The sequence below is a fragment of the Anabrus simplex genome, chromosome 9, assembly GCF_040414725.1.
Source record: "Anabrus simplex isolate iqAnaSimp1 chromosome 9, ASM4041472v1, whole genome shotgun sequence".
NCBI classification, from domain to species: domain Eukaryota; kingdom Metazoa; phylum Arthropoda; class Insecta; order Orthoptera; family Tettigoniidae; genus Anabrus; species Anabrus simplex.
The window spans coordinates 36,332,964-36,351,129 of record NC_090273.1 but is presented as its reverse complement, the minus strand read 5'-3'; the positions used below and the strand labels follow the sequence as shown (position 1 = coordinate 36,351,129).

At 41.9% G+C, this 18,166-nt stretch overlaps 1 protein-coding gene across 1 annotated transcript in view; it reads right to left on the bottom strand.

Moving 5' to 3' along the window:
• Positions 1-1,416: 1,416 nt before the first annotated feature.
• Positions 1,417-18,166, bottom strand: part of LOC136880932 (endothelial lipase) — a 47,390-nt gene continuing 30,640 nt past the window's right edge. Inside the window, exons 5-7 of the mRNA XM_067153462.2 lie at positions 10,988-11,170; positions 6,734-6,899; positions 1,417-2,614 (exon numbers count right to left, since the gene is read on the bottom strand). Coding sequence (XP_067009563.2) covers positions 2,479-2,614; positions 6,734-6,899; positions 10,988-11,170 — 485 coding nt within the window. The 3' untranslated portion in view covers positions 1,417-2,478. The remainder of the gene's footprint in view (positions 2,615-6,733; positions 6,900-10,987; positions 11,171-18,166) is intronic.

The window sequence follows — 18,166 nt, the reverse complement described above, 5'->3', positions numbered from 1 at the left end:
GGTGTGTACTAAATAGGGTAAGGACTGGCCAGGGAAGATGCGGAGCAATACTGAACAAGTGGGGATGGAAGTCATCTCCTCATTGCGACTGCTGTGAAGAACGGCAAACCATGGATCACATAGTGCTCGAATGTCCCCTCAGAGCATTTAGATCTCCACAACCTAACACAAGAAGCCGTTGAGTGGATTAACCATCTGGACATAGTATTGTGAATATTTTTATGAACTTGAGAGTGTGTGTATATGTTTGTACATATTTTGTAAATAGCTTACATTCCTCCTTTCATCATACGATAAATAAAATAAATTACATTAGTTAAGGTGACCGTCTCGTTGGCTGAATGGTCAGCGTTCTGCCCTTCAATTCAGAGGGTCCCGGGTTCGATTCCTGGCCGGGTGGGGATTTTAATCGTTTCTGATTAATTCTTCTGGATCGGGGACTGTCCCAACACTCTCCTCTTCATATTTATACAACACACCACACTTCCAACCACCAAATAAACACGTAATAGTGATTACATCCCTCCAAAGAAGGCTGGAGTCAGAAAGGACATCTGGCCGTAAAACCGAGCCAAATCCACAAGTGTGACGCAGTTCGCACCGCGACCCCAAAGATGTGGGAAAAGCGATAGAAAAAGAAGAAGATTACATTAGTTAAGGTCATCTATGGACCACGTTTACACAATCCACCAGATCTTCTATCTCTCAAACTTAATCCCTTTTGTTTGCACTCCTTCCAGATGTTCTTAACTCTCTGACTTCTCCTTTGTCGCTCTTCAACCGATATCTTGGGTGACTTGACGAGTTTCTCGGGTGCATCCCTCATTCCTACAATGTTCTTTCTAAAGTTTGTGCTTTCCTGTATATCTTCCTTCTGGATCCCTACTTCTTCAAAGTCTTTGTGAACCTCCTTAAGCTATAACATTTGTGCCTTCCACCTTTCCTGTAAACTAAGTATCCTGTGTGCCATTCTCTTTGGATTCATCCTCTTAATGCACCCATAAAATAATAGTCGTCTTTTCCTCATAGTAGTTGTTATCTTCTCAAACTTTTTCATTAAGTTCTCAATTCGGTCTCAATCGGAACATGGGTTGTGAATCTAGTGACTTTTTTGGACTTAAGATTTTCCCAAGGAATCTCCCTTCCCCTTTTTTTAATGACTGGGTCCGTTACTTTCGTTTCTATCATTAATGTATGTATATCAGAAATTGAAATCATGACGGAGATCTGAAAACTAACATATTAACTGACTTAATAATAAATAAATATCTAGTTGCATAATTTTAGTTACATAAATTAGAGAGGAATGAAAATTATTCTAGTGAAAAATAGAATAGGTTAAATAAAAATGACAGGTAAGTAAAAAATTAACACAATTTATTTTAATTTTATTACAAATAATACCAATTAGCATGTAACTCGTAGGAGTTTACGTTCTCCTTGGTATGTTGTCTCTCTGCTAGGTGGCTCACAGATACACTGGACAGTACACCGGAACTTCTGTTAGGAGCAATAAGGAAAGGTAAAATTACTGAATGAGTGCTCAAGGAAGGAGATTTACTCATATTTTAATTCCATAATCAACATCTTGGATGTGCCCTCGATCTGAATAAGTGCATGGCAAATCTAAGGAACGTTTTTCATCTCCTCTGCTTCACTGATGAAATCAAAGTAATGCGATTGTATAAAACTGTATAATTTTTTGTTGAATATCAGAGCGAATTCGAGTCATCTTTGTGTAAAATGACGTTTAAGGTTATTATAGGCCGTTACTGTAGTTGATGGTTACTTCCTGTTCGTACGTGTGACGTGGTAGTGAATGGAACACTATCACCTGGTAATTAAATTACGTCGAGCACTTGTTATTATTCTTGCAACTTCCTCGTTAACGACCGACACTCTTTTGAGGCCTAGCTGACTAGATCTGCTTACATTCCTTGACTGCAAAGTGCCAGGATTTGCCCAACTCGAGACACAGCGTTGTCAACTCTCCATTTTTACTGTGCAGCTACTGAGAGCGAGCAGCAAGACTGGACAGAACAGCATGAGATTGTGCAACACTGGAGATCTGACAAGCGAACCGGCTCCAGGACCGGCACGGTTTTGAAGTACTCCGAGTGAACTCTCACTGACAAAGCAAGCTTGCGATTGGTCAAGAGCCATGTGCTATTTGTCATCACAGAGGTGGCTGTAGACAGTCATAAATCTGGTTAATGTCGGGGGGGGAGGAGGGGGGAGATACTGCTTGACATATGAGTCGCCGGTCGTTAACAAGGAAATTGAGAGATCTTTAGCAACTAATAGAGAAACTAAAAGTCTGGGATTTTCCACTGGTGACCACTCAACGTAACCTTTAGCCTCTCGAGAGGTAACGTTCACTTCCCATCTTCTCCTTTTCACTCTAGAGGGAAACACCTCCAAATATTCGTCGGGAAGAATCCATGATATTGCCAAGTGGACTATAGTGGTCTGCTGATGTCACGCCGTGTTAAATATAGCTGGCAAGAGTAGTATTAATAGGACCAGAGATGACGTCACTGTACCAGCTCCATTCTCGCTAATGATGTAGAAAGGGCAAGAAGATCCCGTCCGTAGGAAATACATTCCACTAGCCCTGGAACAAAGAAGAAAGAAGTACGTTTGATAACATCCACAGAGACAGAGACAACACTGTTTGTTCACCACACAGTCATCAGCTTCGAGTTCACAAGCCATGCGAGGTGAAGTGGTGATTCTTATTTTATGGGAGGTTCAACCGGGCAATCATCCTTCCTTAGCTCTTATCAAGAAATAAAGTAAATTATCCCACCCTTGGGAAAAGGCGTGGCCGATTTCGGGTAATTATTGGGGGACATAATGAACATGAACATGAGCATGTTAAATGAGGAATGACTATTAATACAAACATTCCTATATATTAACAATAACAGAACTTGTTTCTGGAATATAGTTTTATGCACGGAGTTTTCAAGAGTTTTCAGAAAAATATAAATTTATTCATAAATAAATATTTTGAAGGAATGTTTTATGTACGAAGCTATCAAATATAATCACCAGTAAGACATTTAGAATTTGCTTCATAAATACATTCTCTTAATAAATGTCAATTTCATGATACGAAATGTGAAAAGCCCTACCATCAGATGTACCGCCTGAACAGTCTCCATTGGGAAATCCAGTTCTCTAAGTGAATGCCTGCCCGCTTCCTAATCTCATTTTTTGGAGTAAAACCTTCTCCACATTTAACGCCTTACCAGTCTCCGAAGACAACCAAACTCCACGCTTTACCGGGACTCAACATCAAGGAGGGGATTTTTTTGGGGGGGAGGGGAATTGGCACTCTACCCCTTAAGATCATTTTTGAGGGGTCAGAAAACTCCTTGCCCCCTCCCAAAATCGGCGCCACTGCTTGAAAATATGAAAGAATAGACAAAATAAGATGGAGGACCATCAAGCAAGTTGGTCGCGCGGTGTGGGTCACCTTACTGTGAGCTTGGATTTGGAAGATGCTGGGTTCGAACCCCACTGTCGGCAGCCCTGAAGATGGTTTTCTGCTATCACTACCATCAATGATGATCATGGCTTTGATCTACTCTTCACAACATGTGTTCGATGTGAGTCCATATCATTTATGGCGACCGCATACACCATGGCCCTTACTACTCGCTTTGCTTGATACAGTAAAAATGCACACACATTTATTTATTTATTTATTTATTTATTTATTTATTTATTTATTTATTTATTTATTTATTTATGGCACAAGGATACAAGTTCACAAACAATGATAAAAATATTTACAACTATATACACATTTTAGTAGTCTTAAAAACATACTGCATCTATTGCCTAAGTACAATGGTTTCGCATTTGATTCGTTACAAAATGCTCGGAGTGTGAGATATGCCCCTCCTACATAATAAGATCAAAACACAACACGCTAAAAGGTTTACGACCAATGTTTAGTTAGGAACATACACTGAAGAAAATTGAAATTGCAACACCCAGAAGGAGTAATGCTACATTGCTGCAATTGAACATGCAGGACAAGTGTTCGGTTGTGATTCGATGATTACACTTTCAGGTCCCTCTGACAGCAAGTTTGGACAACAATCAATACAGGATGTGCCCATCACGAGTTGCAATACATTGATGAATTCGTCGAGGCATGGAGTCAATAAAGCCCTGGATCGCTTCCTGAGGAATTGTGGCCCATGCTTGCTGCACTGCACGGGTCAGTTGTTCCAGAGTTGTGGGTGGCTGAGAGCGGTTGGCCAGTTGTCGAACCATCATGTCCCACACATGCTCAATAGGACTGAGGTCCGGGGATCTGGCGGGCCATTCTAAAGTTGTGATGTGGAGAGCTTGTCTGGAGATGCGTGCAGTGTGAACCCGGGCATTGTCCTGCTGAAACATCCCGTTAGCAATGTTCGCCATCATAGGGACAACCACTGGATTGAGTACCCTATCAACGTTCTGTCGAGCAGTCATAGTGCCCTCAACAAGCACTAATTGTGATTTCACATTAAAGCCAATAGCTCCCCAGACCATAATATTTGGTGTTGCCCCTGTGGGCCTCTCGACACTAAGATCTGGGCGGCCCCTCTCCCCGGTACGTCGGCGCACAAGATTCCGACGATCACTGCGGGCAAGACAGAAGCGCGATTCATCACTAAGAACGATCCTATGCCATTCGTCGACCCACGTCGATCTTTCTCGACACCAGGCCAGCCTTACACGTCGCTGTTGTGGGGTCAATGGAACACCTTCTGCAGGGACACAGGCTCATAAGCCAGCTGCACGCAGGCGATTACCAACTGTTTGTTGTGTAACGTGGGGTACCACAGCTGCTCGAATTTGCGTTGCTGTTGCATGGGGTTCCATCCGGGCCATCCGAATGATGCGGCGATCCTCTCCCACAGTTGTCTGTCGCACTGGGCCTGTGCCAGGTCTACGAGTGTGGGTACCTTCATTTGTCCACTGCTGCCATACACGTTGTACCGTAGATGCCTGTCGGCCAACACGTGCAGCGACAGTCCTTAGCGGTAATCCAGCCTCACACAGCCCAATTATCCGAGCCCTCTCAAACGGTGACAGTTGTTGATAGCGTGCTCTTCTCTGTCGTCGAGGCATGTTTGACGGGGAACACTTCACTGCACAGACTGCAAGTCAACTACGCTACACCAGAGTCCGTATACTGGAGTTGATTCCTCCGCGACCAATCACCTGTATCAACAATCCAATGGGTCGGAAACTTTGATCGTATACATACCTACATGGCATCGTTCCATATCTTGAAAATCAACACAAACGACCAATGCCTTCATGGTGTTGCAATTTCCATTTTCTTAATTGTATTTCCGTCATTTATTGCATACGGCCCTCGGTAAATTATTGGAACATTGTGATCATTAATGGTAGTGGACCATAACTCCGAAGATAATGGGTTAGCAACCAATGGTTGTAGAACCTTTTTCCTTCGTTTGTTGCGTGCTGCCTCCTTTGTAAAATAATATTGGAACCTTCTTCAAGGACACCCTGTATATTTATAGGCATGACATAGATTTGAGTAAATTCTGTGAATACAAGAAGCATTCGAGTTCCTTAAATCACCTCTTTTTTCGAGACATTACGTTTCCTGCCTGGTCAACTAGAGTCGTAATGTTGAAAGATACATTCTGACAGTTTTTAGAGGGAGGTCCGTTTAGCGCCTTCGCGGGTGGGGAGAAGGAAGTAGGGGGTATGGTTGCCATGGAAACGTGGGCGGACCCACTGCGGTTGCCATGGAAATAAGCCTGCCGTCCGCCTCGTGTTGAATGGAGTTGCCAAACCTCTTACTTCTTAGTTACGTACTAGAGAACACAGCGGTCTGAACGAACAAGTGAGCCGAAAGCGAAGAGAAGGAGAATGGAATGCAGGAATGTGGCAACACAGTGCAATGCTCCTCCGTCCAGCCTATCGGTCAAAACGCTTCTTTTAATATTACGGTTTACTGTCCAAACTCAAATTAGTAAAATTTTCGACTTGACGAAGTATTCGACTCAACATATCGTCAAGATAGAAGAAAGCAGAGGGAGCATGCGCTGTCAGGCTCCATCCTCTCCCGAGTGCTGTCATGCGCGGCCATACTTGACAGATTCCAGATACGGACTTGGACCGAGTGAGTTGGTCGTGCGGTTAGAGGTTGCATTGGGAGATAGTGGGTTCCAATCCCACTGTCAGCAGTGCTGAAGATGGTTCTCCGTGGTTTCTCATTTTCACACCAAGCAAATACTGAGGCTGTATACCATCGTCGCCATAAGACATAGTCTATCTGTGCCGGTGCGAGAAATTGACAAAGAAGAGAGAGAATTGTTTGATAGTCATTGTTTTTTTAAGAGAAATAACACACCATTGGCTTTAAGTCGCACAGACACAGATAGGTTTTATGGCCACAACGGGATAGGAAAGGGCTAGGAGTGGGAATGAAGCGGCCGTTGCCTTAATTAAGGTACAGCCCCAGCATTTGCCTGGTGTGAAAATGAGAAACCATGGAAAACCATCTTCAGGGCTGCTAACAGTGGGGTTCGAACCCACTATCTCCCGGATGCAAGCTCGCAGCTGCGCGGCCATAACTGCACGGCCAATCCGCCCGGTGAAATAAATAACCACTGAAGCAGGCATAAAGAGTAGCAGATGAATGCCCAAGAGAAACAGGTAAATGATCCGGATCCTTGTAGTTGATTGTACTCACGTTTTCTGATCAATCCGCTCCCCCATTCTAGTGGTGATGTTGGAGCAGAAACCTGCAGTATATTGATGCCAGTTATCACATTGCTGTGCCACGAAGCCAACATCAGTAGTAATACTCTCAGCGAACAGGAAGTGGGCCCGACTGTGACTACACAGTTCCTTGGTGACTGTGAACAGCAGAAAACCAGGTAAAATCAAACTCTTTTATAGGTGATTCTCCGACTCCACTAATAATAATAATAATAATAATAATAATAATAATAATAATAATAATAATAATACACAAAACAAATCTTAAACCTTAAAACTATTAAAACTATTTCACAGCAGCCGCCTCTGTGGTGTAGTGGTTAGCGTGATTAGCTGCCACCCCCGGAGGTCCGGGTTCGATTCCCGGCTCTGCCACGAAATTTGAAAAGTGGTACGAGGGCTGGAACGGGGTCCACTCAGCTTCGGGAGGTCAACTGAGTAGAGGTGGGTTCGATTCCCACCTCAGCCATCCTGGAAGTGGTTTTCCGTGGTTTCCCACTTCTCCTCCAGGCGAATGCCGGGATGGTTCCTAACTTACGGCCACGGCCGCTTCCTTCCCTCTTCCTTGCCTATCCCTTCCAATCTTCCCATCCCTCCACAAGGCCCCTGTTCAGCTTAGCAGGTGAGGCCGCCTGGGCGAGGTACTGGTCATACTCCCCAGTTGTATCCCTCGACCAAGAGTCTGAAGCTCCAGGACACTGCCCTTGAGGCGGTAGAGGTGGGATCCCTCGCTAAGTCCGAGGGAAAAACCGAACCTGGAGGGTAAACAGATGATGATGATGATGATGATGAAAACTATTTCACAAATTCGTAAAACAAAACAAACAAGAATTTTCTTTGTTGACTTCAAAAAAGCTTATGATTCAATAGACCGACAGACTCTATTCAACATCATCATCATTATCATCATCTGTTTACCCTCCAGGTTCGGTTTTTCCCTCGGACTTAGCGAGGGATCCCACCTCTACCGCCTCAAGGGCAGTGTCCTGGAGCTTCAGACTCTTGGTCGGGGATACAACTGGGGAGTATGACCAGTACCTCGCCCAGGCGGCCTCACCTGCTATGCTGAACAGGGGCCTTGTGGAGGGATGGGAAGATTGGAAGGGATAGGCAAGGAAGAGGGAAGGAAGCGGCCGTGGCCTTAAGTTAGGTACTATCCCGGCATTCGCCTGGAGGAGAAGTGGGAAACCACGGAAAACCACTTCCAGGATGGCTGAGGTGGGAATCGAACCCACCTCTACTCAGTTGACCTCCCGAGGCTGAGTGGACCCCGTTCCAGCCCTCGTACCACTTTTCAAATTTCGTGGCAGAGCCGGGAATCGAACCCGGGCCTCCGGGGGTGGCAGCTAATCACGCTAACCACTACACCACAGAGGCGGACTCTATTCAACATACTTGAGGAAATTCAAGTCGACAGAAAAAACAAGTGAATTGATCAAAAAACTCTACCAGGCACAACAGCGAAAGTTATATTTTTAGGAGAAATTTCAGAGGCATTCGAAATTACAAAAGGGGTCAGACAAGGCAGTGGATTATCACCACTACTATTCAATCTAGTTCTGGGAAAAGTGGTTCGAGAAAGGAAGAATGAAGCTAAAGGTAGACTTGGTAGACTTCTCAAAAACAAAATGCACCTTTATTGCCTCGCCTTTGCAGATTACTTGGCAATCCTTTCCAACAACAGTCCAGTCCGTAGAAAAACTTCACGAAATAGCGGCAAGAACAGGTCAGCAAATTTCATATGAAATGACAAAGTATATGGAAGGTACAAAATCAGAATTTAACAACCACCCTCCGAACACTAGGTATGGGAAAATCTCCCAAGTAAATAAATTCAAATACCTAAGCGATATTATACAACCAAACGGCAGCAAGCAAACAAAGAAAAAATTACAAAATTACAAAAAGGATACAAAATTGTCTGGAGCAGATACAACAACAAATCTATACCCCAGAACGCAAAATTATGACACTACAACAGAGTTTCCAAACCCAAAGCACTTTGTGCATCAGAAACTCTGATAATTGGTGGCAGATCACCAATAAAAACATCGAAAAACAAGAGAGGAAGATTCTCAGGAAAATTCTCGGACCTAAGTGCGAAAATGGTATTTGGATGAAAAGTAAAGACAGGAAACATATCAAGTAACAGAAAAGATCACAGACACCATTAGAAAAAGAAGATTAAAATTCCATGGTCTCTTGATCAGGATGGATAGCAATAGGCTAACAAAGAAAATACTAAATCTCGCAGTATCTCTAAACAATCACAACAACTGGCTTAAATAAACAAAGATCTTCAGGAAATTGGTATAAATGAAGAAAACTTGCAAGACAAAAAAAAATTTCCGAAATCTCATAAACAAACACAAATTTGCTGATCAACCTAAAAGACAAGGTACAGGATGGACGGAAGAACGCAAAAAGAAGCACAGCGAAAGGATGAAGATATTTTGGGAAGACAAGAATAAACGTTGTGCTAAATAAGTTCACACGCGCTCCAAAGTTGAGCATAACGAATAAAAATCATCATCTCAGATCTCAGATATCAGATCCCAATGAAATCTAAGCGGGAGTTTATTTATTTATCACCGAGCTCGATAACTGCAGTCGCTTAAGTGCGGCCAGTATCCAGTATTCGGGAGATAGTAGGTTCGAACCCCACTGTTATTATTATTGTGATTTCAACCTGTGAAGATTGAGCGCAGGGATGTATTTCTGTACCGGCAGTTGGGGGCTTTTGTAGATTTTGCGGTACTCTCTAAAGAGGGCGTTCGATCTGAAAATATCAAGTGGCATTATTCCCGTGAGTAGCGGGAGCCAATAGATTGGCGTGGATCTGATCGTACCCCAACAAGTCGCATGTTGTTGTTCAGCTGTGTATCGACATATCGGCTATTTGAACTATTAAGTAAGGCAAGGAGATGGACTCCTCTTCAACGTGCGTCCTTGAAAATGTGGGACAAGAATATCTCAAACAGAAATTAGTCCTCAAAATTCACCAGCCAATCACTTCAGTCAGAGGAAAATTAACTATAGATTGCCTAGCATTTGCAGACGACCTAGCAATCTTTAACTCGAGGCATTTCAACAGCCCAAAGACAGATTGAACTCCTAAAAGAAACTGCCGAAAATATTGCTTTCCAGATATCTTTTGAAAAGACAGAATATATAACGTGTAAAAAACAAGCACAAAAACTCATGGAGACTAAAATGGCATCAGTATCACATTTTAAATATCTTGGTGAAGAAACAATTTAGGAAATTGAACTCGAAACAAAAGCCAATGAAATTAGATGCCAAAAGATGGAAACTGTATAACGACTAACCCAAATTATCTGCACCGGGCGAGTTGGCCGTGCCATGAAGATGATTTTCCGTGGTTTTCCCATTTTCACACCAGGAAAATGCTGGGGCAGTACCTTAATTAAGGCCATGGCTGTTTTCTTCCCACTTCCATACCTTTCCTATCCCATCGTCGCCATAAGGCCTATCTGTGTTGGTGCGACGTTAAGCCAATTGCAATATATATATACAACAAGTACACGAAACTAAGACATTACATACAGCAATTAAACCAGAATGTCTTTATGGAGCAAAAACGCTCATTTTGAACAGAAAAGCAGACATTGAAAACACTGAGAAAAAGGAACGCAAAATCATAAGAAAAGTTCTAGGCCCAAAACTCACAGATGGACGATACTGACTCAGTGGTAAACAAGAGATAAAATATTACATAAACATCCACAGTGACATTATAAAACGCAGATTAAGAGTCTACAGGCATGTTAAAAGAATGGACTCAGACAGACTTTTAAAACAAGTAGTAGAATTCTGTAAAGATAGGAGTAAAGCTAAAACAAACCCAATGATAGGGATTGGCGAAATAAAAACCTATCTGATAAGGCACAAATTACACCAGCAGATTTCCATAACCGGGTAATCTTCAGATCCATAATTCACAAATGGCAAGTTGGCCAAGAGGAAAGACCAAGGAAGAAGACTGGAACAACCTGGTCTGTAAACAGAAAGGAAGCCCACAGTAAAAGAATGAAAGAAATATGGGCACAAAGGAAGGCAAAAGCACGGCTCTAAGTACTTTGCGTAGTCCTAATGGGCGTATTCGCTAATAATAATAATAATAATAATAATAATAATAATAATAATAATAATAATAATAATAATAATAATAATAATAATAATAATAATAATAATGTATACTTACTTCCGTTGCAACCTGGCTGTGGAGATTTTCCCCCATTGGGATAGAAGTCTGCATGTCCCATGGGCTCCTCTATTCCCATAACTTCGGCGCATGTATGTATCACGTCCACGAAGTCGGCGCATTTCCGATTAAGTCTGTCGTTCTGACCTACAGAAGCGAAGCCAGGTCGTGCTGGATCCAGACCTGAAACATCCAGAAGTGCGAGAAACCCAGTTTAGTATGGTTGATTCTCTGGCAACAGGCTCTGCCTGTATTGAGAATAACACTATAAATTACTGCTATGAGATCAATACTGATGATTCAAAACGTAGATATTTGAGCCGATGATTGGGGTAAGTGCCTTAGAGCTTGTGGAAAGATTTTATCCTCCAGAGGCTCATAACTTGTAGGACGAGCTGAGCGATTGTCGGCCTCACCTGAGGCTACATTCCTCTTCTTCAAACGAAGCTAGTAGTATTTCCTGACTGCCGTGTTCATAGCCACGGGACCTCCAGATTTACGTGAAAACTCTAAGTCCCACCACGGGGCCGAATGTGCAGGATGGTCCACGGGAAATAGTCTTTCTTTCTTTCTTTCTTTCTTTCTTTCTTTCTTTCTTTCTTTCTTTCTTTCTTTCTTTCTTAATCTGTTTACCCTCCAGTGTTGGCTTTCCCCTCGGACTCAGCGAGGGATCCCACCTCTACCGCCTCAAGGGCAGTGTCCTGGAGAGTGAGACATTGGGTCGGGGGATACAACTGGGGAGGATGACCAGTACCTCGCCCAGGCGTCCTCACCTCCTATGCTGAACAGGGGCCTTGTGGGGGGGGGGGAAGATAGGAAGGGATAGACAAGGAGGAGGAAAGGAAGCGGCCGTGGCCTTAAGTTAGGTACCATCCCGGCATTTGCCTGGAGAAGAAGTGGGCTGAGGTGGGAATCGAACCCACCTCTACTCAGTTGACCTCCCGAGGCTGAGAGGACCCCGTTCCAGCCCTCGTACCACTTTTCAAATTTGGTGGCAGAGCCGGGAATCGAACCCGGACCTCCGGGGGTGGCAGCTAATCACACCAATCACTACACCACAGAGGCGGACCACGGGAAATAGTACAAAAGTAAATGTGAATTCTGAACTGTAACGTACATTTAGAATAAGGTTCTTTGTGCTCTCAGTGCAACACATATTGTCATTATTGTAACACGCAACTAAAGTTTATTTCTGGAACAAAAGTTCATTAACGAAACACGTAACCAAAATTCATTCTGGAACGTAAGCTCATTAGAGAAACACCAAACCAAAGTTCATTCTGGAACAAAAGTATTGTACATTACAGAAGTACGAAAAACAAAAATCGTTTCTTGAAAATCACTCAGGCATATGGCTTCCACCAGTAGCGATGCACTTTTGCAGACGTTCGCGGAAGTTCCTCATGACATTCTGAAGCATGTCTGGAGGAATGGCCTCAGTCTCCTTCTGGAATGCGCCTCTCAACTCAACAATAGTGTGGAGCCACCTCCGCGCGAAAACTTTGTCCTTCAGATTTCACTTTGCACGGCCGCAACACTCTTCAAACATCCAAAAGTCTCCACTGCCTTAATAGGCAGATGCACCGATCAACGTTCTATGGTGGACTCAATGGCAAACCTTGCAGGTCCTATTACGTCTGACAGATGGCGTGAGCACACATCGGTCTTCGCAGGATTGCCGATTACAAATATACTATTTACCATGTACCATCCTACCGTGTTGAAACACCGGATCCCGTTAGATCTCCGGAGTTAAGCAACATTGGGCGTGGTCAAGATTTGGATGGGATGCGCTGTTAGTGAAGGCAAGTGAATGGAGGAACGGAGAGGAACTGGCCATCCTACCGTACGTAAACTCCAGTTCAGGCATACCTCTGCGGAGGTTCGGACCTGCATTCGGGCAGAATACACCCTTACCTTTTACCCTGTATATACAAACTTACTACTCAGCTTAACATTCCCTTTGCTCCTCCGCTTTCACTTCTTGCTTAGGGCACCTAGTTCTTACATAGGTTAGTGTTTGTGAGCAAGAATTTACTTCAAACCAATGAGAGACTAGCTAATCAAGGGGCTAGTGCGGCCAACATATGTTAAGGGGCTTCTGCCAACATTGGATACGGGGACTGACTATTGGAAACTTGATACATCGGTATAATTCCATGCTCTCTCTGTGTGTACACATACACATTTTAAGTTAAGTTTAGCGCTATTGAAAGGGAACCTTAAGGAAAAGTCTACAATTAAATACAATTTCCGCCTAACATTCTTCGACTTATCCCCTTATTATTCTGCTAGGCGTGTAATAAAAAAAAAAATTATAGTACAAATCTATACATATCCAAAAATATGCTGCAAAAACACAAACTCGCCTCATCGTAGGGTAAGAGTTCATTTGTTGAGGGGTAAGATTGCGACTTTGTAGGCTGTACTAGGTAAAGCCGCTGGAGTGATTTACGTGTAATTAGAAATAATAATCAAGTTGAAATTTTCGAATCATTTTATTTATACAATTGAATTTGCATTTGACTTTTTTTTAATTTTCAAAATGTGATTTAACAATGATGAATGATATGTATGATTTCCAACGTCGTTTGTTTTTACCAGAAACCAGTACTGCAGAATAAAGTTTGCGAAGCTCCAATAGCCGTCTCATTTGTTCTGCAGATTCTTCATTGAATCTAGTTTCCACCTGCATGTGTTTCCCGCAAGCCTTTATCCTCTTTTTACTAATATATTCGGACATTTTGTGAAATATGCTGAAATTTGATACATATTTTTTGGTCACAAAACCTTCAATATTTTCTTTAATTTATCGTCACATTTTCTTTATCTGCTGTTTTCTGTTCAATCTCGCCGAGAGAAATCAAATTACACCTTACTCGCCATCAGTTCTTCGAAAAAGGAGGGAAAGGGAGTGAACGGGTAGTGCTGAAGGCCACTCTAGTACCGAAAAGGAGGGGAAGCTAGTGAACGGGTAGTGCTGAAGGCCACACCAGTATCGAAAAGAAGGGGAAGAGAGTGAAGGGATAGTGCTGAAGGCCACTCCAGTACCAAAAAGGAGGGGAAGAGAGTGAACGGGCAGTGTTGAAGGCCACACCAGTATCGAAAAGAAGGGGAAGAGAGTGAAGGGATAGTGCTGAAGGCCACTCCAGTACCAAAAAGGAGGGGAAGAGAGTGAACGGGCAGTGTTGAAAGCCACGCCAGTGCTGAAAAGGAGGGGAAGGGAGTGAACGGGTACTACTGAAAGCCACTCCAGTACCGAAAAGGAGGGGAAGGGAGTGAGGGAGTAGTAATGAAGGCCACTCCAATACCGAAAACGAGGGGAAAGGAGTAACGGGTAGTGCTGAAGGCCACACCAGGATCGAAAGGGAGGGAAAGGAAGTGAAGGGGTAGTGCTGAAGGCCACTCCAGTACCGAAAAGGAGGTGAAGAGAGTGAACGGGTAGTGCTGAAGGCCACTCCAGTACCGAAAAGGAGGGGAGGGAGTGAAGGGGTAGTGCCGAAGGCCAATCCAGTACTGAAAAGGAGGGAAGGGAGTGAACGGGCAGTGTTGAACGCCACTCCAGTGCTAAAAAGGGGGGGAAGGGAGTGAAGGGGTAGTGCTGAAGGCACAGTGTGTGTACTGCTATACATCCACCACTGTGCCCATTTCACTCACAAGTCTTGTAGCGGGCTGTCTACCTACAGCAATGTGTTAAGTGAGGAGATGGGGGTACGCCATGCTTTGTTTATATCGGAACACCATTTCTGCGCATGCGTGTGTCATCGTTAACGGAGGGCATTTTGAACATTTCATGTGAGAAAGAGTTTTATGTGGTATGCTGGTACGTTCTGTTCCTGTGTGTTTCTCATGGCTAATGTACTATATAGAGTTGCAGAAAATGAGTTCTAACATGGAAATAAAGTGTTTCCGGACACATATCTATATAAAATACTTTTTTCTTTTACGTATAAGGAAAGTGTCCTGAAAGTTTATTACACTCTGTATTCAATATTCAAAAAATCTATGATCACTTCTTGGGTTAGATATAAAATGCTTAACGTCGACACCCGACCTCAATTCGAATGATGCTTCACGTTAAAAATAGAAACACCCAGGACTAGCCATGTATGTTAAATTGAAATTAATGAAGAAGATAAAATTAAGAAATTATTAAAATATATCTGGCTATTTCTATCGTATTTTAAATGTTCGATTTTTCCAAATCTGACCCCTAATTAAGGTTAAACTCAGGAACCACTGCGTGATGTGCAGTGAAAAAAATGAAGACCTCCCCGGAACAACGATGTGTATGTATGTTTAGTCCTCAGCCCGAAGGCTGGTTGGATGCTCAACAGCTCCGCCATCAGCTGAAGAGGCGTACTAGTGAAGTGAGGAGTGACGTAGTTTCCCGTTGCTTTCCTCACCGAGCCAGACGTTGCTATTGCAGTACATATCAGTCTGCCAAGCCCACTGAAATGCTTGCATCATCCAACCCTATGGGCAACATTTTTACACCATTCATAGCAGAAACGGGCTGCTTAATGAATGGCATCACTAGCATCACTCATACCTCAAATGTAACAAAGGCTTTTCAGTCTGTCAAACACACAGCAAATACAATGTAAATTAAAAAAGTATAAACATATCTGTAAAACACACACTAACATACAAAGAACGGCATGTTTCGTTCTACAAGAACATCCTCAGATTCTATCAAATCACTTAAAAACAAGCTTATATATGTCCATCATATTGACTGATGTTCCATCCTTACACCAAGGAGGACAAACTTCTGCTGTCTGTAAACCAGCTTGAAGTTCAAATGTAAGACATAAGGTGACACAACAGTATAGAGGCGCGATGACAAGCCCTAGTTCCACTGAAATCTCATTTTTCTGAAAAAAAATATAGGTTACATCATTGTTATGCCTTTGCTGTACATATATGAGCTTGTTTTTAAGTGATTTGATAGAATCTGAGGATGTTCTTGTAGAACGAAACATGTCATTCTTTGTATGTTAGTGTGTGTTTTACAGATATGTTTATACTGTTTTAATTTACATTGTATTTGCTGTGTGTTTGACAGACTCAGTCACTTTCATTTTATCAAAGGCAAGGATAAAGCTGAGACAGATCAATGAAAGTAACAAAATTGCTCTAGCCTATACCGGCAGACATAGTGTACTGTAAACACTAGGTCACGCCAGCAAAGGCATAACAATGATGTAACCTATATTTTTTTCTGAAAAATGAGATTTCAGTGGAACTAGGGCTTGTCATGGCGCCTCTATACTGTTGTGTCATCTTATGTCTTACATTTGAACTTTAAGCTGGTTTATAGCCAGCAGAACTTTGTCCTCCCTGGTGTGAGGATGGAACATCAGTCAAGATGATGGACAGTGCTTGTCTTGTTACATCACCAGGTGTAATAGATCATTTAAATACATGCGATAGATCAAATTACATCTATATTTTAAAATATTTTCTTGGAATTTTCTTCTTCTTCTTTGGTCACTTCGGCCACTTAGGTCAAGCGGAACTGACATTTGTTGAGTTTTCCTTCTTGCCCAGTCGATTGTTGTAACTTCTGTTCTTCCGACCAAGTAAGTCGTGTTGGTTCCTTCCCGTCTTCCTCAAAAGCCCCTGTGTGTACAATTTTCCTAATTGCATTCCTATCCTGCAGATTTGGTTATCCTAATTCAGTGAGGTATTTTTCTACTTGCTTATACCATTATGATCTCTTACCTTTGATTTGCGAAAATTTGTGTAGTCGTTAAGTAAGACTGCTGTTATTCATTCTTTCAAAATGGCTTAAAAACTGAATTCGTAGCAGTCTCATTGTGTCAGTAAGTTTAGATATTTTCAAATATATTTCCGAGTTGAGTTTGGAGTAATGCATTCCATTTTTAATTCTTGACTTTCTCATGATTATCCTTCGTTTATTCTATATTGTTCCTTTAAATCTTTATAATGTAAATTGAGCGTTTCTGGAGCATAAAAGAGCTTCAGATTTGATCACTGTTTGATGCACTTGCAATGTATGCCAAGAGAATTTCAACGGAGGATAAGGTCAAGAAATTACAAGAAACATCTACAACATTCGGAGAAGAAGCTATGCAAGAACGAAGTGCGTAAGTTTACGCTTTCACCTAGAGGCAACCTGAACTCTCCCTGGGATAAAAGTGTACACGTGTCATTAATGCAACAGTGCGTTTTCGCGAATTGTTGTTCCAGAAAAACACCATTGCATTCACTCGGGGGTGAGACTACACATTGTACAATATGCGGTAATACGTTACCATGAAAAACTACAGCCAATATAATAATGCTCTTCAGGACCTGCTCACCTGATGAACTAAACTGAGCAGTGTCCCTGCATTGTAGGAGGCCATAGCCCTTAGGGGATTCATACGGCTAATTTAATTAATTAATTAATTAATTAATTTATTTATTTATTTATTTATTTATTTATTTATTTATTTATTTATTTATTTATTTATTTATTTATTTATTTATTTATTTATTTATTTATTTATTTATTAAATGTTACTTTTCCAGGACAAGAATTTTTTGCTTTAAACTTTCTTTGTGTGTTTAAAAGGAATTTCCATTTTCTGAATTCTTGAAGCTACTGATTTATATTCATTGCCATTTTCAGTAATCTTCTCATTTTTATTGCTATTGCCTTTATTTTTATTATTACACTAATTTTATTTGCTATCATTTGTGTTCCAAGTGTAAATACAGGATTTCTCTTCTGTTATATACAAATGTAAGACATACTTGCAGATTATTTTCCATTGTATCAATTCCAATATTCATAAATTATTTTTAAACTTTAACTTATCAATGAAATATTGTTTTTAATAGATGAACTCATTTTACACCTGCATAGGCAATTGGTTCATGTAATGTATACCATGAAATAAAGCCCAAAAATGACTTTCCTCTCTCCTGAAAAATTACTGGTTTGTTGGTAACATCTTTATTCCGGGGAGGGATTTAATTTCAGTCCTCTTAGATGTGAAGCTTCCACGGTCTGTTGTGTTATTTTGTTCTTCTTGCGGATTGAACAGTTTGTTGTTATTGTTGTTGTTGTTGTTGTTGTTGTTGTTGTTGTTTGCTGCACCTTCTGTACAGTTTGCCGACGATTCGAATACATTGCAGTATTCTTTGTCAAGCCGACTGAAATACCCC